The sequence below is a fragment of the Lathyrus oleraceus genome, chromosome 5 (assembly GCF_024323335.1).
Source record: "Lathyrus oleraceus cultivar Zhongwan6 chromosome 5, CAAS_Psat_ZW6_1.0, whole genome shotgun sequence".
Classification (NCBI taxonomy): Eukaryota; Viridiplantae; Streptophyta; class Magnoliopsida; order Fabales; family Fabaceae; genus Lathyrus; species Lathyrus oleraceus.
Genome location: NC_066583.1, coordinates 494247808 through 494274703, shown reverse-complemented (window position 1 = coordinate 494274703; position 26896 = coordinate 494247808). Strand labels below are relative to the sequence as shown.

Genomic DNA, 26896 nt, shown 5'->3' with positions numbered 1-26896 from the left:
GAATACATCCATTCATATTATACGCCATACAAAATTTATGCAATGAGACTCCATGCATGCGGTACCGACTATTCTTGAACATATAGTTCAACTTCACCGACCAATCCAGGTACGGCTACCAAGCTCACTAGTCCCACTCATTTGAGACCTAGTGACTCACATCACTAATTCCTCACTATGGGAATTAGCTACCACCCCAAGGGCCATGCTATGCACGCTAATTCACCTAGCATGCAACATCAACAACAGTCCAAAACGACTAACATCACTAATTCCTCACCACGGGAATTAGCTACCACCATAAAGGCCACAATATGCATGCTAATCATCTAGCAATGCAACATCACAACAAAATCCACAATGGACATATGCTCACACTCTAAGCCAGAAAACAGTCCATTCACAACACATGCATAACATATACATTCACAATATTATGCATACCATCACACATCATCCACACATGTATCAAAACATCATATCATGTCAATTAATTCAATCATAGTATTAGCACACTCTACTAATACCGATACTGCTCAAAACAGCGGGAAATAATCCCTACTATATCACACACGGGTATAGGCAACCATCAATTAGGCATACAACATTTTAATTAACACTTTTTTCCCTCTGCAATAGCGTTAACCGGTTAACGCCCTGGGTTAACCGGTTAACGCAGCACAAACACGCTCCTGTCCCAAAACTTAACAGTGTTAACCGGTTAACGCCCTGGGTTAACCGGTTAACGCAGCACAAACAGCAATATCTCAGCAATCACAACAGTGTTAACCGGTTAACACCCTGGGTTAACCGGTTAACGCAGACAAAACAGCAATTTACACAATTCAACACAGTGTTAACCGGTTAACACCCTGGGTTAACCGGTTAACGCAAGACAGAAGCTGTTCCTGCGCTAACACAAGGCAGAATGCAGAATTCTCCGCATTTTCCGCCGTTGGAGGACTTCCGGACCTCCGATTCCAATTCCGTAAAAAGCTATACGTTCAGAAATTCACAACTAACTCAAACACAAATTCAATTACAGCCTAAACACAATTTATCCAACATAATTTTTCAGCATTCGAAATCCCAATTAGGGTCAATTCCATGGCTTATCACTACCCAGTACATGCTAATCCATAATACCCATTAAACGACGATAAACCCCCTTACCTGAGTTAATCCGGCAAAACCTCTAAGCTCCAAGCTCTTCTCCAACCTTTTTTCTCTGGTTCTTCCTCTTTGCCCCTTTCTCCTCTTCTCTGCAGCTTCTCAGTTTTCACGTAAACCCTTTTACAAAAATGAAAACTCTTTTTCCTTATTCCAACTTATATATTTTCCAATAATTATTATTCCAAAATAATAATAATAATAATCCAATAATAAAATAACCCAATTATTTGATTAAATTAATAATATACTATTAACTTAATTTAAATAATTATTTTATTTTATTGGGGTGTTACAGCAAGCGCGTCATCATTCCTTCCAGTAACCATCTTCCTGCTACACCAACCAAACAACCACAACAACAAGGATTGTTAAACAAACTGTATCGATTGTGTCATACACATAAATCAGATACAACGGAATCAAACAAATTCATAACCTGGTCGAATGATCGGCCGTGCTCTGATACCACTAATGTAACACCCCCCAAACTACTACTACTCAAATACAGCATATAATTGCATAATCAGAGTAAATTAAAGCATGCATACACGAGGGTGTCACATTTACTTCTGCCAGAAACAACACATGTCATGGTCACATACAAGTAACACGGATTATAAATCAAAACCAAATAACCAACATGCAAACTCACACAGCGGAATAACATCTCTGTTCATAAATGGTAAATAGTGATGATTCCCCATAAATCATCTACCACAAAATATCGTTTTGGACTCTAAGGCCACTCAACATCAAATCCAACATATCCAAATAACAAGATAAAAGAGAGCACAACAATATCTCTCAATATCAAAACAAATACAAATAATCCCATAAACACAAGTGTTACATGACCAGAGCACTATAGACTACCTAGTCAAAACACAACAAGAACTAGCCTCCGAATCTAATCCTTGTGTTAAGCACCACTATCTCTGGTACCTGAGTGATGTCGCGATAGAACATCATTCCAACAGAAGGGTGAGAATTCAAATCATTATAGAAAAACATAATAACATGAAATGTATAACACACACACACACACACACGCACACACACACACACGCACACGCACACGCACACGCACACGCACACGCACACGCACACGCACACGCACACACACACACACACACGCACACGCACACGCACACGCACACGCACACGCACACGCACACGCACACGCACACGCACACGCACACACACACACACACACGCACACGCACACGCACACGCACGTGCACACGCACACACACACGCACACGCACACGCACACACACACACACACACACACACACACACACACACACATATATATATATATATATATATATATATATATATATATATATATATATATATATATATATAATTAGAATTTGTCACGCTTCATACAAACATGCATCATATCATCTTATTAAAGAATCACATGTTTATCATCACACGACATGGCTCAACAATCCACGAGTATTCATTTATAAATACTAAATAATGTACAAAAGTCATATTTCATAACATATTGATTTCATGTACATATTATCATCCATCATCATTTACAAATCATCATCAAATATGTATACAACTTTCACATGATTCCATAATATATACAAGTCGCCATTTCATCACATATATCACAAATATGTACACATATCACATCAACAATTCATATCAAATGGATCACCTAAAATCCACGTATATGCATATCTACCAAAATCATATACATGCAATCATATCACATATTCACACAAACAACAATTCACACTGACACGTGCGACTCAATGTATGACTCAATGCGATATGCATGTGGATCTCATCTGTTATTATTTTCGGCTTGCCGAGCATCTCTCAAATAGACTAGGTAACCACCTCTAAAGCACGATTCGGCCTTAAGCTTTCAAATCTCATTCGGCGTTAGGTTTGGGACAAGCAGATAATCTACGCGAGATTACCCAACATTGCCTCTTTCATAGACTCATGCTAGTGTAAGTATGCAACAACAACAAGACTCATGCAATTAAGACGATCGCAGCCCATTAATCATACATAAGCATACCACATCCAACATTTGCACAACATACACCTAACATGACTTCAATCCCAAATAATACATCAAATAGCATTCATCATCTCATCACAACACATTAACATAAAGCAAACAAGTCAATTCATGTTATTCATCAAATTCACCAATTCACATCATCACATACATAATTCTAAGTATTAAGTTTCTTCACAAAATCCATCTAAAAATCATTCAATATATGTCAAACAATAGAAAACATGTCATTCACATTCACCACACATACAACATACATCCACATTAGGATTCTTTTGATAAAATATTAATCTACTGTTATCAAAATTAATATCACATTATAGATAATATTCTTAGCTTCGTAACAGTCCAAACGGCACCTCGAACAGAGTTACGGTTCAAAAATTATTGAATTTACAAGTTTTTTAAAATGCTGTCAAAACCAGAAAATTTGCTGTTGCGAAAATGCTGTCAAAAACCAGAAAATTTGCTGTTGCGAAAATGCTGTCAAAAACCAGAAAATTTGTTGTTGCGAAAATGCTGTCAAAAACCAGAAAAATTGCTGTTGCGAAAATGTTGTTGTCCAGGACGAATTTAATACCACATTAATCCATCATTTTTCATGAAATAAATAAATATATATATATATATATATATATATATATATATATATATATATATATATATATATATATATATATATATATATATATTCTAAGCTCCACTAATTTTCATCAAAATCTCAAATTAACAATTTTCAAGTGAAACTCAAACATGTAATTATACACCAAATCATGTTCTATACACATACTCATTCATGAAATACAATATAGAAACATCATAGTATAACATAAACATCAATTTCATGGATTAAAACATAAACACATGTTAGGGTTTCTCAAAAATCAAAATCCCCAAATCATAAGTTCATGATATCTAACCCACATACATAATTACATACATTATGTTTACCCATAACCACTTGAAATTCCACATTTACCTTAGTATAGATGAAATCTCTAGGTCCTTCTTGTTCTAGTTTCCCCTTCTCCTCTTTCTCTTCTCTTCTCTTCTCTCTTCTTCTCTTGTTTTACAAAACTAACTCTAATCTCTAAAACTCTTACTATCTTTTTCACTCATAATGGGCTTAACACACATATCCATCCATTCTAATTAATTAGGCTCATTACTAGACAATTGCTATTTCTACTCATAAAATTCAATTATTCAAATAACACATATATTCAAATAATTCAAATAATCACCAGAACACATATTTAATTAATTATCACACCAATACATGATAAGATATTGGAACTTTGTTCAACTTCGAGAGATGTTATATTATAAAGAAGGCTACTTCTAGTTGAAGTTTCATATCAACAAAGATAAAGAAATGGTGCTCACGAAAAGACCATACAAAGAATGTTAGAGGGTTGAATAACTCAGGGAAATGCGGGGAGATTGGAACTCGTCTCAAAATCCTAAACACCTTGCTATATTGGTAGAATCTAGAGTAAAAAAAATCTAAAGTTGTGATTGTTAGAAATAAGCTAGACCATAGGTGGTCTTATATTTACAACTATACTAAACATAATACTGGTAGAATCTGGATCCTGTGGGATGAGACTAATATCAAGGTTGTTGAGGTTAGTTGCACTACTCAATTAATCCATTGTGGGATTTATTCTCTCAGTAGAGTACTGATCATATGGTGCACTGTTATATATGCCCAAAGTAATCTTGAGCAAAGGAGGAAGCTTTTAGAAAGACATAGAGGATATTCACAGTCAGAATATGCCCACAATAGCTCCATTGGTTATTCGAGAATAGATAAGGTTATTGCCTTGTACATAATGGAGCCAAAGGTGTCTGACCATGCTTTACTATGTTTAAAAGATCAGAATTAGAGAAAAAGTAGAAACTATCAGTTCAAATTTCCAAATACAATTGTCAATGCTGAGGGCTTCCATGAAGCTGTGAAAAATAATTGGAACCAAACTCATATGTCTACATTAATAAACAGACCAGGTGAAACCGTAACCGATCAAGTTGAGATGAAAAAGGAAATATTGAGGTTTTGTGGTGAGCTTGTTGGTTATGCAGCAAATAACTTACAAGGGATAGATTTTGATGCAATTAGGAAAGGTAGCCAGTTGTCTGCAGAGCAATGTGGCTATTTAACAAAATCAGTAACAGAAGATGAAATATGCAGAAATTAAAGAGGAATCCAAACTTCAATTACCATTCTAAATGTGAGAAATTGAACATTGTTAACTTGTTTTTGTAGACACTTCATCATATTATGTTTTCTTGTGCAACATTGAGAGAAATCTGGGAATATGTGTTAAGCTGGTTGAAGATCAAACAAGTCCCAAAAGGGTGGAAAGAGTAGCTCGGCTGAATCATCACTAACTGTCAGAAGAAAGGTTGGAGAGCAGATCTGCTCAAATGTGTCTTTGCATAGACAGTTTATGAAGTCTGGATGTATAGAAACCTCAGCTGTTTTGAAAACAAAATTAGTAACAAGACTATAGGATCCAAAATATAGACTTTGGTTTTTCTTTGTGTTTTTGATTGGGCTGGATCATCGCAAGTGCTTGTATTGCTTTTTGGATCTATCAATAAAGTTTATTTTGATTAAAACAAATTAATAAAAATTATGAAATTTAAAAATTACTAAGATGATAATTAAAATGATATGCATATATGAAAACCAATTGATGATAATGATAGACAAATCAATCACTATGTTTAAAAAACAATTGTTTAAATGATATAGCAAAAGGTGGAGGTTATTTCCAATGACAAAATACACAAAAACTTAATTGAGGCAAATTATCGAACACCTTGTGTGCAATCAATTTTGTTTAGAATTTTCTATGGTTTTTTTATTTGAAAAAACATGTACAATCTAATGGATTGTAATTAACACAATAAAATTGTTTTCAAAATGTTATCAACAAAAACTTAACCATACGTATTGATCGAACAATCTACGAATTCAATAAATTACAAATGAAAAGTAAAAGAGATAGATAGATAGATAGAGATAGAGAGACAGACAGAGAGAGTACACAATGATTTGTTTATGAAGTTTGTCACCATCCTCGCTATGGTTACGTCTGCCCCAATTCCAAATGGAATTGAGATATCAATCTTACTTTGAAAAATATAGTTTACAAGAGAAAAGTAGAAATCCAACCTTACAAACCTTAAGTTTGATGTTGATCCTAACTTGTTCTCTTCCCTTGATCTGAGCTTGATTAAGTCATCTAACAATACCAATTTTATCCATCGTCTTACGCTAATCCTTTTCAAGAAACTCCATTCTTCAAAGCTTTTACTCGTTTGAATCTAAATTGTGAATTATTGTCACCCAAGATTTACCAAGATGATCCTTGAGTTACCATTACTCCTTCGATCGAACCCACCGTTCTTTGAAGCTTTCACGCGGCTGAATCTAACTTGCATAATCTTGTCCAAAACCTTCAAATTATCAATTGATCTTGAAGGAAAACCCCAACTTAATTTTCTTATTTGAAACCCCCAAAGGTTCTAAACCCAATGTACAATTCAACAACCTAAATTCGATGTTATAATATTTATGTGAAAATTTAAATTACCAGAAGATATAAGAGTAAAAATATGTAAAGATTATGAAAAAACTACGTGGACAAGTCACAATCTTTAAAAATAAAATAGATTATGCATGAGACATATTATAGATAATTTTTTAATAGGAAAATTTATGTACTATGAAGGAAATTCAATAGACTTAAATTCAATAAAAATAGAAAAAGATAAAAGAAATTTTCAGTTAGGCTTTAATGATTTCTGACACGGCGGAGAGGTAATTTCTAGCATGTGCTAGGTTTGAAATTTTTAGATCCAGAAAGTTATAAACGTGAGTTAAGATGGTTTAAACTCTTAAACTTCGGATTAGGGACCAAATTAGTGTGATTATAGCGTGAGAAGCTTAACATTCTGGAGATTCTAGGATGGCTCGAGGTCGAGGACGACCGGAAAAAAAGGTGTTGTCGTCGATGGTTCATCCAATGGTAAACAATGAGAATACTAAGAAAAATATAGAAGATGAAAATAACAAAGGAAGTGAAGAGGAATTTGTTGAGGATGGTGAAAAGGAAGTGAATGTTAAGAATACTTTAGAGAAGACACTCAATTGATGGAAAGGTTTTTGTGTCTCTTTATTTGAGATGATATTTGGATTTTAAATAGCCGATACAGAATAAAACATGCATAAAGCCACCTCTGTAGCAGTTACAAAAATAAAGGAAAAGCAGTTCCTAAAGAATAGGTCTTCCCATAATATTAGGAATTATTCAACAAACTTAGACTAAGGAAATAACACGTAAAAAAATTAGCTAGACCAACAATCCCTCCCTTAAGCTAAGGCATTTGCGCTTTAGCTTACTTCAGCAACATCTGTCATTCCAAGCATATCATAGAGTTTCTCAAACTGCTCCAACTTCAATGGTTTTGTCATTATATCTGCAACTTGTTCCTCTAAGCAGCAAAACTTTAACTTCACAGTTCCTTCATTCACCAAATCCCTGAGAAAATGAAATCTCACTCCAATGTGTTTGCTCCTTCCATGAAATATGGGATTTTTGGATAACTGAATAGTAGAACTGTTATCACAAAAAATCTCAGTTCCTTCTTTTTCTTCTGCTCCAAGCTGCTCGAGAATCCTCCTCAGCCAAATGCATTGACAGGCACTTAGTGCTGCAGCAATGTATTCAGCTTTGGTGGTTGATAAACTCACTACCAGTTGCTTTTTGGAAGACCATGAAACAGCTCCAGAACTTATCAAAAAAACAAACCCAAAAGTGCTTCTTCGATCGTCCAAGTCTCCAGCATAATTAATGTCCATATAAGCCACCAGACTCGTGCTTCCTTCTAGCCTCTCATAGAAAATACCATGCTTAGTAGTTCCTTTCAAGTATCTCAGAATTCTTTTTATTGCTAGCCAATGTGACAACTTTGGATTTGCCATGAACCTGCTAATCAAACTTACTCCGAACATCAAATATGGTCGAGTTGTTGTTAAATACATGAGGCTCCCAACAACTTGTTTGAACATTGTAGCCTCTATTTCAACGCCTGTTTCATCCTTCGATAATCTTGTTCTTGGAACAATAGGATTTTTTAAAGAGTTCCTGTTTTCCATGCCGAATCTTGTTAAAACTTCTCGAGCATATCTCCTTTGGCAGATAAAAATTCCAGCAGCATTCTGTATAACTTCTATCCCAAGAAAATGTCGCATTCTTCCCAAATCTTACATATCAAACTCCAACATCATTGAGCTTTTAAACTCATCGCACTTTTTTTTTGTTCCCAGTAAAGATTAAATCATCGACATAGAGACTCACTATCAAAATGTTACCTCCCTTTTCTTTGGTGAACAAAGTATGCTCGCTAGGACATCTTCCAAACTTTTCTCGAGCAAAATAGGCCTCAATCTTGTTGTACCAAGCTCTTGGCGCCTGCTTGAGTCCATATAATTCCTTTTTTAAACGGTATACTATGTCTTCTTCGCCTTTCTTGACAAATACTTCCGGTTGATGAACAAATACTTCTTCTTTGAGCTCGTCGTGAAGAAAAGCACTTTTGACGTCAAGCTGAAACACTTCCCATCCATTTTGAGCCGCCAAAGCAAGAATTACCCACACCGTGTCAAGTCGTGCTACTGGTGCAAAAACTTCAGTATAATCTACTCCATATCGATGTGCATATCCTTTTGCCACCAATCGTTCCTTGAACTTTTCAACATCTCCACTCTCTTTAAGTTTCGTTTTGAAAATCCACTTAACTCCGATAGGCTTCACATCTTTAGGTACATCTGTTAGCTCCAATGTTTTATTTCTTTCTATGGCTTTCATTTCTTCATTCATCGCCTCTCTACACTTCTTACTCTTGAATGCTTCTTCGAAGTGAAAATGATCACTTCCACTTTCTGTCATCATCATCATTACCAAACTCTCTTTTTCCTCAAATAGATTTGTTCTTGCTTCTTAATCAGCCATCCAAATTGGTGCTCTCCGATTTCTTGGGGCCCTCCCTTCAACTTGACCCTCCTGAAAAATTTCATTTGCACATGATCCAATCTCAGTGGAGCTGTTGTTTGAGCCATTTTGATTATTTTCACCACTTTCTTCTTCTTCATTTTGCTCAATTTCTTGCTCTTCTTATTTATTTTGCTCAATCTCTTGCTCATTATCATTGTTTTTTTCATCTTCCCACACCAAAATATCAGCATTGTACTCTTCTTTAGGTCGTCCCCAATCCCAACTTTTCTCTTCTTCAAATACTACATCCCTGCTCACAACAATTTTTTTTGTAATTGGATCGTACAATCTATATGCTTTGGATTCATCACTTACCCCTAGCAATATACATATTTTACTCTTGTCGTCCAGTTTGGATCTCTTTTGATCTGGTACATGTACATGAGATACGTAACCGAAAACCCGAAAGTAGTTCACCGAAGGCTTCATATTGCTTCATGCTTCTTCCAGGGTTTTGTTTTCTACCGCGGAGGTTGGGCTTCTATTCTGGACGTGAACACACCATTTGACTGCTTCAGGCCAGAACACTTTTGGAACATTTCTCTCATTCAATATGGCTCTTACTGCATTCATGATCGTCCGGTTTTTCCTCTGGCAACTCCATTTTGCTGAGGAGTAAATGCCGCTGCCAATTTCCTACTGATGCCTTGAGCTTTAGAAAATTCTTCAAACTCATTAGAAGTAAATTCACCACCCCTATCAGTTCTAAAGCATGTGATATATTCACCACTTTCCTTCTCCACATAAATCTTGAAACTTTTAAAAATGGCAAATGTTTCCAATTTTTCATGTAAGAAATAGACCCAAGCTTTACGAGTGAAATCATTAATAAAGCTTAAGATATACCTCTTATCGATGTTTGAAGCTGGTTTGATCGGACCACATATGTCAGCATGAATTAATTGAAGCTTCCTCGACGCCCTCCACAAGTTTTTCTTGGGTATGGAGTTCCTGTGTTGTTTTGTGCCCAACCATGTCGTGCAGATCTTCTTTGGGAATTTCAGAGCAGGCAGGCCAACTACCATCCTTTTATTTGAAAGTGCAATGAGCCCCTTGTGATTAAGGTGCCCAAAGCGACAATGCCACAAATGTGCTTCACGCTCCGAAACTACCTCAGTTTGTAAACACATAGAATCTTTTGGAGTCATAACAACTAATAAACAAAACATTATATTCCCTCTCATATCAGACTGCATAATTAATCCTCTACTAGAATGGAATACTTTGCATGTTCCATCCTGGATCAAAATTGCAAGCCTTTTTTCTTGAAGTTGTCGAATGCTAAGCAAATTATTTTTCAACTCAGGAATAAAGTAGACATCTGATATTACCTGAGTAATTCCATTTATTTGCATTCTGATGTTTCCTTTTGCTACGACGTCCATTGTTGTATCATTTCCGAGTTTGACAATTCTGCGAAAACTTTCTTCCAACTCTGAGAACCATTCTTTATTTCCTGTCATGTGATTGTTGCACCCAGAATCTAGAAACCACACTTCTTCTTTCATCATTTTATGTGGATCTTCATAGGCCATCTGTAACAATTCCTCTTCTTCCTCTAACTCAGCATAGTTTGCTCTCTTTTCCCAGTCAGGACACTCGTATTGAAAGTGTCCCAGTTTGTGACATCGAAAGCACTCAATCATTGCTTTGTTTAAGTATTGTCTTCCTCTTCCTCTACCACGTCCTCCTTGAAATAAGCCTCTACCTCCTCTTCCTCGAATCGGTCTTTCATCATTGGTTATTTTCAAAACCGGTTCCTCTAATTAGTAACCATGCATTCTTTGCTCATGAACAAGCAGACTACCATGCAACTCATCAATAGTTAAGATGCTCAAATCATTTGACTCCTCTATTGAAAAAACAACGTAATTAAATTTAGAAGTCAAAGATCTAAGTATCTTACTAACAACTATGCTCTGCTCCATTACTTCACCATTGGATTTCATTTTGTTCACCACACTTAGAGTCCTTCCCAAAAAGTTGTCCACTTTTTCGCCTTCTCTCATTGCTAGCAGCTTAAATTCTCTTCTTTGCGCTTGAAGTTGTGTCCGTTTTACCTTTGTAGATCCTTGATACTTATGTCGCATTGAGTCCCATATTGCTCTCGAAGTCCCCTTGTCAAGAATAGTTTCAAGAATTTCTCTGTCAATTACCTGAAACAGATAATTTTTAACCTTCGGATCTTTGAGTTTGGCTTCCTCCACACTTTTCCTTTGCGCTTCACTCGTTGTTGTTGTTCCAATAGCTTGTGCTGGAATTCCATCTTCTATTAGACTCCACATCTCCTTGCTTCGCAGGAAGTTTTCCATCGTCATCGACCAATAGTCATAATGACCATCGAACTTTGGAATAGTTGGTTGCACAAACTTTTCTGAAGTTGACATCGTCCTCTCTGTGTTTGTTTCAACTTCTCACACACTCGGTTTACACACTCACACACGATCAAGCCCCTTGCGGAGCTCTAATACCAAATGTTAAGAATACTTTAGAGAAGACACTCAATTAATGGAAAGGTTTTTGTGTCTCTTTATTTGAGATGATATTTGGCTTTTAAATAGCCGATGCATAATGAAACATGCATAAAACCACCTTTGTAGCAGTTACAAAAATAAAGGAAAAGCAGTTCCTAAAGAATAGGTCTTCCCATAATATTAGGAATTATTCAACAAACTTAGACTAAGGAAATAACACGTAAGCAAATTAGCTAGACCAACAGTGAAATCACAAACCCTAAGGCAGAAGCCATCGCAAGAAGTTACAACAAATGGTAAAGATAAATCAGAAAAGAAACTCTGGGTTGAATCTGAATCATGTGGGATGAGACTAAAATCAAGGTTGTTGAGGTTAGTTGCACTGCTCAATTAATCCATTGTGGGATTTATTCTCTCAGTGGAGTACTGATCATGTGGTGCACTGCTATATATTCCCACAATAATCTTGAGCAAAGGAGGAAGCTTTGGAAAGACATAGAGGATATTCATAGTCATATTAATGGACCTTGGTTCTTAATGTGTGACTATAATCATTTTTTGCATGCACAAGACAGAATTGGTGGTAATCATGTCCATGAAGCAGAATATAGAGACTTAGTTCACATGATGGATAACATTGAATTGTTTGAGAAGGAGAGCATTGGTGATCATTTCACATGGTCTAACAAGCACGGCAATAGCACTGTTTATTCGAGAATAGATAAGGTTTTTGCCTTGTACATAATGGAGCCATGGGTGTTTGACCATGCTTTACTGTATTTAAAAGATCAGAATTAGAGAAAAAGTAGAAACTATCAGTTCAAATTTCCAAATACATTTGTCAATATTGAGGGCTTCCATGAAGCTGTGAAAAACAATTGGAACCAAACTCATATGTCTACATTAATAAACAGACCAGGTGAAACCTTAACCGATCAAGTTGAGATGAAAAATGAAATATTGAGGTTTTGTGGTGAGCTTGTTGGTTATGCAGCAAACAACTTACAAGGGATAGATTTTGATGCAATTAGGAAAGGTAGCCAGTTGTCTGCAGAGCAATGTGGCTATTTAACAAAATCAGTAACAGAAGATGAAATATGCAGAAATTAAAGAGGAATCCAAACTTCAATTACCATTCTAAATGTGAGAAATTGAACATTGTTAACTTGTTTTTGTAGACACTTCATCATATTATGTTTTCTTGTGCAACATTGAGAGAAATTTGGGAATATGTGTTAAGCTGGTTGAAGATCAAACAAGTCCCATAGGCATTGTTCATTATTATCTTGCCATTTATTTATTCTTTTTCAAAATCTGATATTAGTTATCTGTATTAATTAATGTTTCATAATAAAAAAACTTGATAATGTCATTAATGTATTGAATTTGTATATAACTATTATCAAATCAAACAAACCCAAATAAATTTCTCTCCTCTAATTTTACTAAAGAATAAATCATTATTTCTGTTGAAAAACAGTCCTTGCTTGTAAATTAAAACAGGAAAAATGTCTAATGTTGATGATCATTACAATTAAAGACATCATATTTCATATCAATAACAGCATAATATCAAAACAGATCCTTGAACTTTACTCCTGTCAGTCAGATTCATGCCCAAGTTTTGTTGCATTCATATTTTTCAATTTTGTATCTACTCCATTTGATCAAACTGAACCATCTTCTACGGTAAAACATCCTTAAAATATCCTTTCCTAGGCCTTAACTGTTGCCTGCAATTCAAGAAATAGGTGGCTTCATAATAATAAACTACACAAAATCTTGTTAAGCATTGAGATTATAGACCATCAGAATTGTTTTTCAACTATATTTCTCAGTAGCAATCATAATGTGATATATCGCCATTAAGAAAACCAATATTATACAATCTTAAAAAGGTTTTACACAGTTTTTCAAGTGTTTCTTAGTCAAAATCAGCATGAGTATTTAACAAAACTAGCAAACTAAGTCGTATTATAAATTTCACCATAATAAGGTATTACTCAAAATAGGACTGAAATGACTAATAATTGGCTCCGTTATCAACCAGTGTATGTCATTGGCTCTATACTCTCTACGCTCCTAGGTAGTATTGTAAATTAAATTTCATTAGAGTTCTCACTTCACACACTCAAAAGTTTTGCCTCTGCCTAATTTCGGACATAGTTTTATCGATCAATTTATGTAAGGAGTTATAACTTATATCTAGGGTCAATCATTCATATATATACAAATTTTCCACCTCACGGGAGAAATATAGCAACTAGCCCAGGACCTTGGAATCTAAAAAGATGAAAAATGAATGCAGAATGGAAGGGTTATAGAGAAGTCAGCTTTTATTTTCATTCTTGTTCCAGAGAGTATTACAGCGAAGTCAAAAATCTAAACCAAATTACACCAAGTGATTCTGAAATAATAGTCACAGCAATGGGTACATAAAAACAGGCAAAAATTGAGTTAACAAAGAATATCAAGTCATGCTACATAAAATAGAACAACAACATACCTGAAATGTGATTGTGATTCTTCCTTCCCTTCCCATGGCTCATATTATCAATTCATAATTTATTTTTATGACAGGGATGTGAGCAATGTTGGACCAATGTTCCCCTCTCTGATTTTCATACTTTGCTTGTAACAGACGGCAATTACTAATGCTCAACCGCTTAAGAGAAGAAGGGAGACCGTCTTTTGGCAATGACCCAAGTCTTCGACAATCATCAAGCTCCAGTATTTCTAGAGAGGAAGGTAACCTGTCGGGCAAGGACTTAAGTTTTGGGCAATATGAAAATTCCAGTGATTTCAGATAGGAAGGAAGCATGTTTTCTGGCAATGACACAAGCTTTGTACAATTATTAAATCTAAGATTTTCAAGAGAGGAGAGGTGTTGAAGTCCATTTCCTGGTAAGGATTTCCTTTTAGTGAAATTATGTATTGACAGAGACACGAGAGAAACCGGCAGCAACTGCTCCTTCAACAAGGTGTTAACAATACCATCACCTCTGATATCCAAATCAGTCAGAGCACTAAGGTTTTGGAGACCCCATCCGGTGGGAAACGTTTTCGTTCTCCAGGATACAATGAAAATTGATCGTAAGTTGGGAGGGAGGCTAGCTCCTTCATAGCATGGTAATGATGGTAATATGAGACGCAAGCTTTCAAGAGCAATGAGGGTGTCCATCCGCTGAGGAAGTGATATAAGTGCATTACGGTTGGGGGTGTCCATCCGTTGAGGAGGTGACATAAATCCATTACTGTTTGTAACATCAAGTGATTGGAGGGTCGACGGGCAATGGGAATAAATTTCTGAAATAAAAAAGCATCGCAGATTCTCACAATCTCCAATGGAAAGACTTTGGAGCACAGGGAAACCATTCAGTGGGAAGGAGGTAAGTGTATCACAAGATTGCACTAACTCCAAAGACACAAGTGATGTGTACTTGCTCCATGTTTCAGGAGGCAGGAATGCTAAATTCTCACATTTAGAAATATGGAGTGACTGCAGAGAATTGGGTAGACCATCGTCCGGAAACGACAAGAGAGATGGAATTGAATGGAGTTCCAAGTGTTGAAGACAAGTGCTCATAAACATTTTAGGTGGAGACAACATCCTAAATTTCTGTATTTTTACATGCTGCAGAAGACATGTAGAATTACTTTCAAACAACGACCATTCAGTGGGGTTTAGAGGATGCACGTCTAAAGATTTTACCGAGGAAAGCCAATGCAAAGTAGATGGTGTAGCCAACATACCATCACACTGAAATATTGTAATTTCCTCTATGAAAGGAAGATGACTAGGCAAATGTCCCTTCAGTTTAGGACAATCATTTAACTTCAGAGTTTTAAGACGAGGAAACGGAAACTTACTGCCTTCGAAGGAAAGCCATTCCTTCCAATTAGACATGTAGGAAAATTTTAGATGCTCAAGGGATGGAAATGGTTGGAATGAAGAATTAAAACCTCCTCCTGACATGCCATAGAACTCTGGACCAATTGTCTCCAATATCTTCATACCTCTTATAGTTAGATCTTTGAGAAAAGGTAGTTGCCCTAGTGATGGAAGTGTGACACAATAGTCACAAGACCATATGCACAAGTACACCATGTTAGAAAATGAAGAATCTCCCAACCAACTTGGAAAGCTTGTCCCACCATAAAGGCCAATGCTCAATTTCTTCAAGTTTATTGATGGTTGCAACCCATCAAGCACAGCTTTATCTGTTTGTGAATCATGTGTTTGTTCGTCCCAACATAACTCTGAATCATGTGTTTGTTCGTCCCAACATAACTCTAACTCTTCAATGAGTTCTTTATTCCTCAAGTTGGCATCACATGCTTCACTGACATTGATGACATTACACAGATTTCCGATGTGAAGTTTTCCCCGAATGTTAGGAAACTTCCCAAGTTCTCTCAAGCTTAACCCAACTTCTTGCTTACCCACTATGAAAACAGATAGAGTTTGAAGGTTTTCCAATCCAACAATTTGTATCGGCATCTTGCTAATACGAGAGCCACTCATATCAAGGTGGCGTAAATTAATTAACTTTCCGATATCTACCGGCAATTCAGTGAGTGATGAGCACGATGATAAATTTAAGGTTTGCAAATAGTACAAGTCACATATTGATTCAGGCAGGCTTTTGATATCAGTGTAGGAGAGATCGAGATATCGCAGATGCAACAAGTTATAAATTGAATCTGGTAATACAGTGAAGTTTCTGTGATGTGATAAGGATAGCACACGCAAACGTCTGAGTGTCGGTAGCAAATCATCAACCACCTTTCTAGATAAGTAATTTGATCCCCAGCGATTGCAAATAGGCAAGAAGCTTCGTAAGCTTTCAAAATCGTAGAATATCTCAAACTTCTTGAAAGTTTCATACTCGTCTTGAATATATGACAAATGGTGAACCTTTTTTGAGATGACGCCACCACGTTCAAGCTTGCGACAACTTTTCCCAGATACAACCTCGGCTAACTCATAAAGAAGGTCATGCAGAACAAACTTTTTTCTCTCAGTGTCATCGTTCAACTGTTGAATGAAGGATCTCGACAGCAATTCAACAAAGTAGTCATCACCTACTTCTTCCGGTGCTTTTTCACCCTGGGAATGTTCAAGGAAGCCTTCTGCCATCCACAACAAGATCAATTGCTTCCTGTCAAAGGAATAACCCTTTGGAAAAATTGAGCAATAGGCAAAGCATCTTTTCAGGTAAGAGGGAAGAAATTGATAACTCAAAAGCAAAGATGGAAGAATATTATTATTATCTGGTATGTTCCATATGTTGCTAATCAAAATTGAAATCCACTCCTTTGCATCTACATTTGAAGACAAAATTCCTCCAAGTGTTTTGGCAGCTAGTGGCAACCCTCGACACTTTCTTGAAATTTTCCTACCAATTGCTTCTAGATTTGGGTTTTCGTTGCCACCATAATCTTTACTTCCAAATGCATGCTTGGAAAGTAAAGACCAACAGTCTTCGTATGACAAAGGTTCTAATTTATGAACTGGAAATGTATGTACAACCTCTGCAACTTTCTCTTGACGCGTCGTGATGATCACCCTGCTTCCCAATTTTCCATTAACCAATGGAGCTACCAACTCATGCCAATCATTATAACCAACATTCCATAGGTCATCCAACACAAATAGGAATCTTTTACCCATCAACTTTAGCTTTAATCTAAGTCGAATACAATCAAGATCGCTGTACTGGTAAAATAATGAATCTACATATTCAAGTAGAGTTTTTCTTACTTTCACAACATCAAAACCCTCCGACCCACGAATCCATATTTTCATATCAAAATGCTCATTAACTTCTTTATCATTGTAAACTAATTCAGCAAGTGTAGTTTTACCAACCCCTCCAACACCTAAAATTGCAACCACGCCTAGATTCGGGCCACTGTCCGACAACAACATATTCATCAATTTCTCTTTATCATCCTTTCTACCAACTATGAATGATTCATTTAAAACTGAACTCGAAGGAATTCTACAAGAAACCCTACGACTTACAGATTGTAAACCAATGAAATCGATCCGTTGAACAAAACGTTGTAGCCTTAGATTCATCAAATTCAATCTAAAATTGGATGTGAAATCGAGCTCATGTACAGGTTGAGTGTTCTCTACCTTGCATTGCAGAGAATAGTAACCGATTCCATCGATCAAATCATCTGCAACTGAGATGGCGTCGTACAATTCATCCATCCATTGTTTGACAATGGGATTGAAGAACTGCTTCTTCTCGGCATCGGGAAGAACTGAATGGAGAGTGAGAAGCGATGTTTCGAAGACGGTGAGTTTCAGGATATTCAACCTGCTGCTTGTGATGTAATCGATGAAGTCTGGTGATGCGAGTCTCAGTAATAAATCTTCAACTGTTGCGGAGAGAAAAGCGCTTCCTACCAATGGTGTTGCGGCCATTTTTTCTGTCTTGTGTTGTTGATGCAGAGTGCGATTTTAGGGTTAGAGCTATAAAAGAGAGTGTAAGAAAAGGGTTTACTTCTGGGAACAGAAAATCAGGTGTAATATTTAATTATAAACAAAATTACACCATAGTTTTTTTAGGTTTTGGATTGGTCCTTTAAAAAAAAAATCTTTTAAATTATTTAGCTGTCTACATTATTCTCATTTTTTAAAAATTATAAATATATATTTGACATTAATGTTTGTGAGGTGTTTGAAATATTGATGATATGGAATTGTTTTTTATTTATCTTTTAAGTAATTAAACAAAATCACATTGTTCTAAACTATATAAAGAAATGAGAAATGTGAAATCTTAAATTGAGAAATGGAAGGAGTGACGAAGACCGTGAATCCCTAAGCAAGGACGAACGCATACGGAACGAGAGGTATTCATGCACGAAGGAGGAGAGCTACGCAAGTAGGAACGAAGAAGGGAGGAGACGGATTTAAAGGAGAGGAACATAGAAGAGAAGCATTGAATATGTGTCATTTTCCCTCATTTTTTTCATTTTAGGAATTGTAGGTGATAACATGAAACTATATCACATTTTTTAGATTTGATTTAATTAAATTATATCGTTATTTGATTCAATTTATTTTATATTATTCGATATTACTCGGCATTTTTCTTATTATTTATTTCAGGTATCATTATTTAAAGCACATGTGAAAAAGAAAGAAAAGGGGTGCAAAAAGAAGACTTTCTAGGAAAAGCAGCAAGCTGAAGCACCAAAGCCCCGCCCACGCTTGGAACAAAAAAAAGATTGTTGTCACGACCGCAACAAGCACGTGCCGATCGCCACGTCCTAAAACCTTGTGTTACGGTCGTAACACATAGTGTGACGGACGTCACACATTCCATCCTATATTTTAGGCTTTACGTGCGTAACGGAGTGGACGGTTTCCCCTAAATTCTCTCCTACACTCGTAGACGTTTTGAACCACACTAAAGACCCCTTCTAGGAAACGGTTATTTTGGGAGGTGAATATAAATAAACCTCACAAAAGTCAATTGAAGCTCTCTCTTTCCTCTCTCTTCTCCGTATAATTTTTCCAGCATTATTTTTCCAGCATTCTAATTTTTCAAGCAATTTATTTCCTTTCTTTTTTCTAGTTTAATTTCCGAAGCATACAATTTACTTTCTCACGATAGTTTCTACACCGAAAATTATTGTGTAATTTTTACTGGATCTAACCTTACGTTAGATCATAGTATTTTATTTCCTTGTTTTTACTTTCCTATCTGATCGAGAATTGTGAAGAACAAATCCAACCGACTTGTGGTGGAGTGTTCGAGCATCGAAGCTAGGAGATAGAACCACAGATTTCTAGTATTTTTCCAGGTTCATTAATTAATTGATTTATCATTTTAATTTATATATGCTTTATTCCGCTGTTTATATATATATATATATATATATATATATATATATATATATATATATATATATATATATATATATATATATATATATATTGTTTGTTTGATATGGTTGTATTTATGCATGATTATTGTTTATGCATGTTTATCATGTCCGGCTAATTAATTTAGATATCGGTATGTAGAGTAAGCGGAATAAAGGAATCTAAATTGAGTTGGTTAAAATTTATTTCAGAATATAGTCACTCTTTTTCTGGTGTCAATTTACAAAGTTAATACCAAGGTTTTTGTACGAGAGTAAAAGACATAAAGAAGTTAAAATCAATAGAACGACGGTTTGAGTTTTTAACTGGACAGTGTAAATTGAACATTAACTTTAAATCAGGGCGAAAGCAATTTTTAAGGTTAATTAAATTCTAATCATTTTCAAAAATTATTTTTAAAAGTTAAATGTGAGGACGAGAGTTAAGCATTTAAGTTTAATCATATAATCTAAGTCAACAGAGCGAGAGTTTGAGACGAGGGCGTTTAAACGGTTAGTATTTTCTCAAAAGGAGTTTCCATAGATTCTATTATTTCCAAAAGTGATTTTAGATTTAACGAAATAGTGAGAGCGTACGTTAAAATATAAAGTCATAGTCTAATTCAACAGAGCGAGAGTTTGAGGAAAAGACTTTTAATTAATAGTGTTTACTGAAAAGACTTGTTTTAAAATTAAGAAAAAGACCAACGAAGATTTGATTCCCTAATTACGACGAACTACATACTGATATCCATATTATTTGATATTTTATCTAGATCCAAATTTAGTTTTACTTTTCCCCCTAATCATTAAAGTATCATCTGCCTTAGCTTTACGCAGTAACCCTGAAAGAACGGTAGATCGATTCATTAAGTCCCTGTGGGATCGATATCTTTTAAAACTACGCGATTAGACTATGCGCTTGCAGTTAGTACGTTGATAGACTCACAAAGTCGCGATCAAGTTTTTGGCGCCGTTGTCGGGGACTTTTATTTAGTCGATATCGTAACTCTTCTATTACGTTGTAGAGACTAAGGCAATTTTTATTTTATTTTTCCTTTTTCGTTGATTTGTATGCCACACACTCGCTCACAAGGCGAGCCGTACTACTTACGAATCAACGACGTTGAACGATATCTCCGATTATTACGACAAATTCGGGAGTATCGTGCTAGAAACAATCTTCCTCCAATCGAAATTCCTGATCTCAAAAATCTCCTTCCTTTGACAATACCAGCGATGGCCGAACCAGCTCGTGCTCTTCGAGATTACGCTTCTCCATCGCAGGATGAGCCGCATTCGAGTATTGCTCCACCCACAATCGAAGCGAACAACTTCGAACTTAAACCTTCGTTGTTGCAGGCAGTGCAACAGAATCAATTTTCTGGAAATCCTACCGAGGATCCAAACCTTCATTTATCCGTATTTGTCCAATACGCTGACACTGTTAAAGCTAATGGTGTCACTTCAGAGGCAATTCAACTTCGTCTCTTTCCTTTCTCGTTAAGAGATAAAGCTAGAAGATGGCTTCAGTCTCTTCTTTCCAACTCAATCACCACATGGAATAAGTTGAAGAAAGTCTTTCTTGCCCGATATTTTCCTCTAAGCAAAACAGCTATGTTGAGAGCCCAGATAAATGGATTTAAGCAAAAAGATAACGAATCTCTTTTCGAAGCATGGGAAAGATACAAGGACATGATGAGACTTTGCCCACACCATGGTTTAGAGGACTGGTTAGTAATTCACACCTTCTACAATGGTCTCTTGTACAACACAAGGTTAACAATAGACGCCGCCACCGGTGGTGCGCTTATGGATAAACCTTACACCGACGCTTATCAACTTATCGAGAGCATGGCCCAAAATCATTATCAGTGGGGAAGCGACCGAACAGTGGTAGAAAAACCTCAAACGAAAGGTGGCATGTACGAGATAAGTAGCCTTGATCGTGTTAATGCAAAAGTGGATGCTCTTGCCCAGAAAATTGAAAGTTTAAATGTATCACCTCCAGCCCCCGTGGTTGTCGTAACTCAAAATTGCGAGGTCTGTGGAATTCAAGGTCACACTCCTACAGATTGTCAACTCCTAACAGGAATTCAAACAGATCAGGTGAACTATGTTCAAGGAAATCGTTACTCGCATACCTATAACTCAAACTGGAAGAACCATCCTAATTTTTTGTATAAAAGTAACAACGCTTTATACGCACCAGGTCAAGCTCCCAGTCAAGCTCTAGCTGTACCACCTGGATATCAAAAGTCGACCTGATCTATGTAACACCCTTCTAAAATACCCCAAATATTTAATTAAAACAACAAATATATATCAGAGTAGATATGCAATTAAGGGTGTCACACAATCACTTCACACCATTCACCAAAATAACTGTCATGCTCTTTTGTTAATTCAAAACATAAAGCATTGCACAATACGCAGCGGATAGAGATCAAATCAATCATACAAAACATGTAACACATTACATGTAAACTGGTTCAACAACCAACAATAAAACAATTAAAACATCCCATCCCGATGTTACATCTACCAGAGCATGACCCACTAAGGAACTACACTAGACTCCAAGCACTAGCTTCTACTCAATCACTGCTCGTTACCTGAAAAATAGTTGTAAGGGTGAGTTCCTCAATCGATATAATAAGCATTATAAAATATCATGTAATGTTAAGTAAATTAACACATTTCATCACCCTAATCACATCACACATTCAGCAACGGCAACATCAACTCATAATCATACTCATACTCATACTCAACACAACCACAAAGCACACGTATAATATTGGAATACATCCATTCATATTATACGCCAAACATACATTATGCAATGAGACTCCATGCATGCGGTACCGACTATCCGTGAACACATAGTTCAACCTCACCGATCAAATCCAGATACGGCTACCAAGCTCACTAGTCCCACTCATTTGAGACCTAGTGACTCACATCACTAATTCCTCACCATGGGAATTAGCTACCACCCCAAGGGCTATGCTATGCACGCTAAATCACCTAGCATGCAAACATCAACAACAATCCACAATAACTCATCACTAATTCCTCACCATGGGAATTAGCTACCACCATAAAGGCCACAATATACACGCTAAATCACCTAGCATGTAAACATCAACAACAATCCACAATGGACATATGCTCACACTCTAAGCCATAAACAGTCCATCCACAATTTCATACATAATATATACATTCACAACATTATGCATATTTTCACACATCATCAGCATATTTATCACATAATCATACCATGTCATGCCAAATAATCAATCACCGTATTAGCACACTCTACTAATACCTATACTACTCAAAACAACGGGAAATGATCCCTACTATATCTTACACCGATATAGGCCAACTATCAAACATGTACACAACATTTAAATACCAATTTTTCCACTTTTCAACAGTGTTAACCGGTTAACGCCCTGGATTAACCGGTTAACGCAACACAGAACACGCTTTCTGGCAAAACTCAACAGTGTTAACCGGTTAACGCCCTGGGTTAACCGGTTAACGCAAGACAGACAACAATTTTCCATAAATCATAACAGTGTTAACCGGTTAACACCCTGGGTTAACCGGTTAACGCAAGACAGAAAGCTGTCCCTGCGCTAACAGCGAAACGGACGCAGAATTCTCCGCATTTTTCACCGTTGGAGGACTTCCGGACCTCCGATTCCGATTTCGTAAAAAGCTATACGTTCGGAAAATCACAACCCACCCAAATACAGATTCAATTACAGTTTTCACATCATCTATTCATCACAATTTTGCAACATTCATAATCCAATTAGGGTCAAATCAATGGCTTATCACTACCCATTACATGTTAACCCATAATACCCATCAAACGACGATAAACCCCCCTTACCTGAGTTAATCCGGCAATCCTTTAGCTTCAAGCTTTTCCCTTCTTCAACCTTCTTCCTCTTGCTCTGTCTCTTTGCCCTTTTCCCTCTTTTCAGCCGCTTCTCTGTTTTCACGTAAAAACTCTCTTTACCAAAATGAAACTCTTTTTCCTTATTCCAACTTATATATTCCAAATAAAATCCAATAATATTCCAATTATTTAATTAAATTAATAAATATTATATTAACTTAAATTAAATAATTATCTTATTTTATCGGGGTGTTACAACTCTCCCCCACTAAAAGAGTTTTCGTCCTCGAAAACATACCTCAAGCGAATAACTCTGGATAAGACTCCTTCATCTGACTCTCAAGTTCCCAAGTCACATTGCCACCTGCTGGTCCTCCCTAAGCTACCTTTACTAAAACAATCTCTTTACCCCGCAACTGCTTCAACTCTCGATCCTCGATCCTCATAGGTGATGTTTCAACAGTCAGGTTATCTCTCACCTGTACATCATCCACTTGGACCACATGCGACGGATCAGGAATGTACCTCCTCAACTGAGACACATGAAAAACCTCATGCAAATTCACAAGTGACGGCGGTAAAGCGACACGATAGGCTACCTCCCCTATCCTCTCCAAAATCTGATAAGGACCAATAAATCGAGGTGTCAGCTTCTTCGACTTCAAAGCTCGACCAACCCCAGTTATCGGAGTAACACGAAGAAACACATGATCTCCCTCTTGAAACTCAAGTGACTTCCTCCTCTTGTCGTGATAACTCTTCTGACGACTCTAAGTAATCCTCATCTTCTCCCGAATCATCTTAATCTTTTTCGTAGTTTGTTGAACAATCTCCGGTCCAACCACAACACTCTCACCGGACTCATACCAACATAAAGGTGTCCGGCATCTCCTACCATACAAAGCTTCAAACGGTGCCATACCAATGCTCGAATGAAAACTATTGTTGTAGGTAAACTCAATCAAAGGTAAATAACAATCCCAAGCACCTCCCTTTTCCAAAACACAAGCCCTCAAAAGATCCTCCAGTGACTGAATCGTCCTCTCAGTCTGACCATCAGTCTGCGGATGATATGCAGAACTCAATCTCAGCTTAGTTCCCAAAGCCTTCTGCAAAACTTCCCAAAACTTCGATGTAAATCTAGGATCTCTGTCCGAAACAATACTCGACGGAATACCATGCAAACTTACAATTTTCTCAATATACAACTCAGCTAATCTCTCTAACGGATAATGCATTCTGATCGGAATGAAATGAGCCGATTTTGTCAATCTGTCAACAATCACCCAAATAGCTTCAAAATTCTTAATTGTCTTCGGTAAACCAGAAACAAAATCCATACTGATACTATCTCACTTCCACTCTAGAATAGCCAACGGTTGCATTAGCCCAGACGGCTTCTGATGCTCAATCTTTGACTTCTGACAAGTCAAACAGGAATAAACAAAACTCGCAATTTCTCTTTTCATTCCCGGCCACCAAAATAACTTTTTCAAATCACGATACATCTTCGTAGCCCCAGGATGAATACTCAGGCCACTACGATGTCCTTCCTCAAGAATACTCCTGTTAAGTTCGGTAACATCCGGAATACACACCCGATTACCAAATTTCAAAACACCATTCTCATCAACTCTGAATTCACCACCTTGACTTTGATTCACTATAGTCAACTTATCAACCAAAAGCACATCGGATTTCTGACCCTCTCTAATCGCATCCAGAATACCACTCGTTAACTTCAACATTCCCAATTTAACACTATTGTGAGTACTCTCACACACCAAACTCAAGTCTCTAAACTGCTCAATTAAATCCAATTCCTTAACCATTAACATAGACATATGCAATGATTTCCGACTCAATGCATCAGCCACTACGTTTGCTTTACCCGGATGGTAATTCAAACCAAAGTCATAATCCTTCAGAAACTCTAACCATCTCCTATGTCTCATATTCAGCTCTTTCTGATCAAACAAATACTTTAAACTTTTATGGTCACTGAAAACCTCAAATCTTGACCCGTACAAGTAATGCCTCCATAACTTCAGAACAAACACCACAGCTGCCAACTCTAAATCGTGTGTCGGATAGTTCCTCTCATGAACCTTCAGTTGTCTCAAAGCATAAGCTATAACCTGCTTATTCTGCATCAAAACACCACCCAAACCCAACAATGAAGCATCACAGTAAACCTCAAATGGTTCTGACGGACTCGGTAATATCAGAATAGGAGCAGTAGTTAACCTTCTCTTTAACTCTTGGAAACCTTCTTCACATTTTGAGTCTCAAACAAACGCTTGCCCCTTTCTAGTCAACATCGTCAACGGTAACGCCAACTTAGAGAATCCCTCAATGAACTTCCTATAATAACCAGCCAAACCAAGGAAACTTCGAATCTCAGCAACAGACTTAGGAGCTTCCCACTTAGATACCGCTTATATCTTAGAAGGATCAACAGCAACACCACCTCTTGAAATCACATGACCAAGAAAACTAACCTCTTCTAACCAAAATTCACACTTGGACAATTTAGCAAATAACTTCTTTTCTTGTAGAACTCCTAAAACCACTCTCAAATGTTCAGCATGCTCTTCTTCAGATTTCGAATACACCAAAATATCGTCAATAAACACCACAACAAACTTGTCTAGGTACGGATGGAAAATCCTATTCATATACTCCATAAATACCCCAGGCGCATTAGTCACACCAAAAGGCATTACAGAATACTCATAATGTCCATACCTTGTTCTGAAAGCAGTCTTCTGAATATCCTCAGTTTTCACACGTATCTGATGATACCCCGATCTCAAATCTATTTTGCTGAACACACTCGCACCAACCAACTGATCCATCAAATCATCAATCCTCGGCAAAGGATACCGATTCTTGATCGTCACTTTATTCAGTTGCCTGTAGTCCACACACAACCTCATAGTACCTTCTTTCTTCTTAACCAATAACACTGGTGCACCCCACGGTGACACACTCGGACGAATAAATTTCTTATCCAACAGATCTTCCAACTGACTCTTCAATTCAGTTAACTCAACAGCAGACATACGGTACGGAGCCATCGATATCGGCCTAGTATCAGGTACCAAATCAATCGAGAACTCAACTTCACGCTCTGGCGGTAATTCATTCACTTCTTCAGGAAACACATCAGGAAAATCACACACCACGGCTAGATCGCAAATCACCAGTTTATCTTTAGCCTCCAAAGTCGCTAACAGCATAAACAACCCTGCCTCATCGGCTACTGCCTCATTCACCTGCCTCGCTGATAGAAACAAACTCTTTCCTTCCTCAATCTCAG

General features: G+C 36.8%; 1 protein-coding gene and 1 non-coding gene across 2 annotated transcripts; both read right to left on the bottom strand.

The window, feature by feature from the left end:
* Positions 1–13175: 13175 nt before the first annotated feature.
* Positions 13176–18307, bottom strand: LOC127085681 (putative disease resistance RPP13-like protein 1). The gene is made up of 2 exons (XM_051026179.1): positions 14275–18307; positions 13176–13501 (listed from the first exon to the last, which is right to left on the bottom strand). The coding sequence occupies exon 1, from the start codon at positions 18205–18207 to the stop codon at positions 14314–14316; it is 3894 nt and encodes a 1297-aa protein (XP_050882136.1). The 5' UTR covers positions 18208–18307; the 3' UTR covers positions 13176–13501; positions 14275–14313.
* A 2965-nt stretch (positions 18308–21272) lies between these two features.
* Positions 21273–21379, bottom strand: LOC127090257 (small nucleolar RNA R71). The gene has a single exon (XR_007791783.1). It is a non-coding gene; the product is annotated as a small nucleolar RNA R71 (small nucleolar RNA).
* Positions 21380–26896: the final 5517 nt, after the last annotated feature.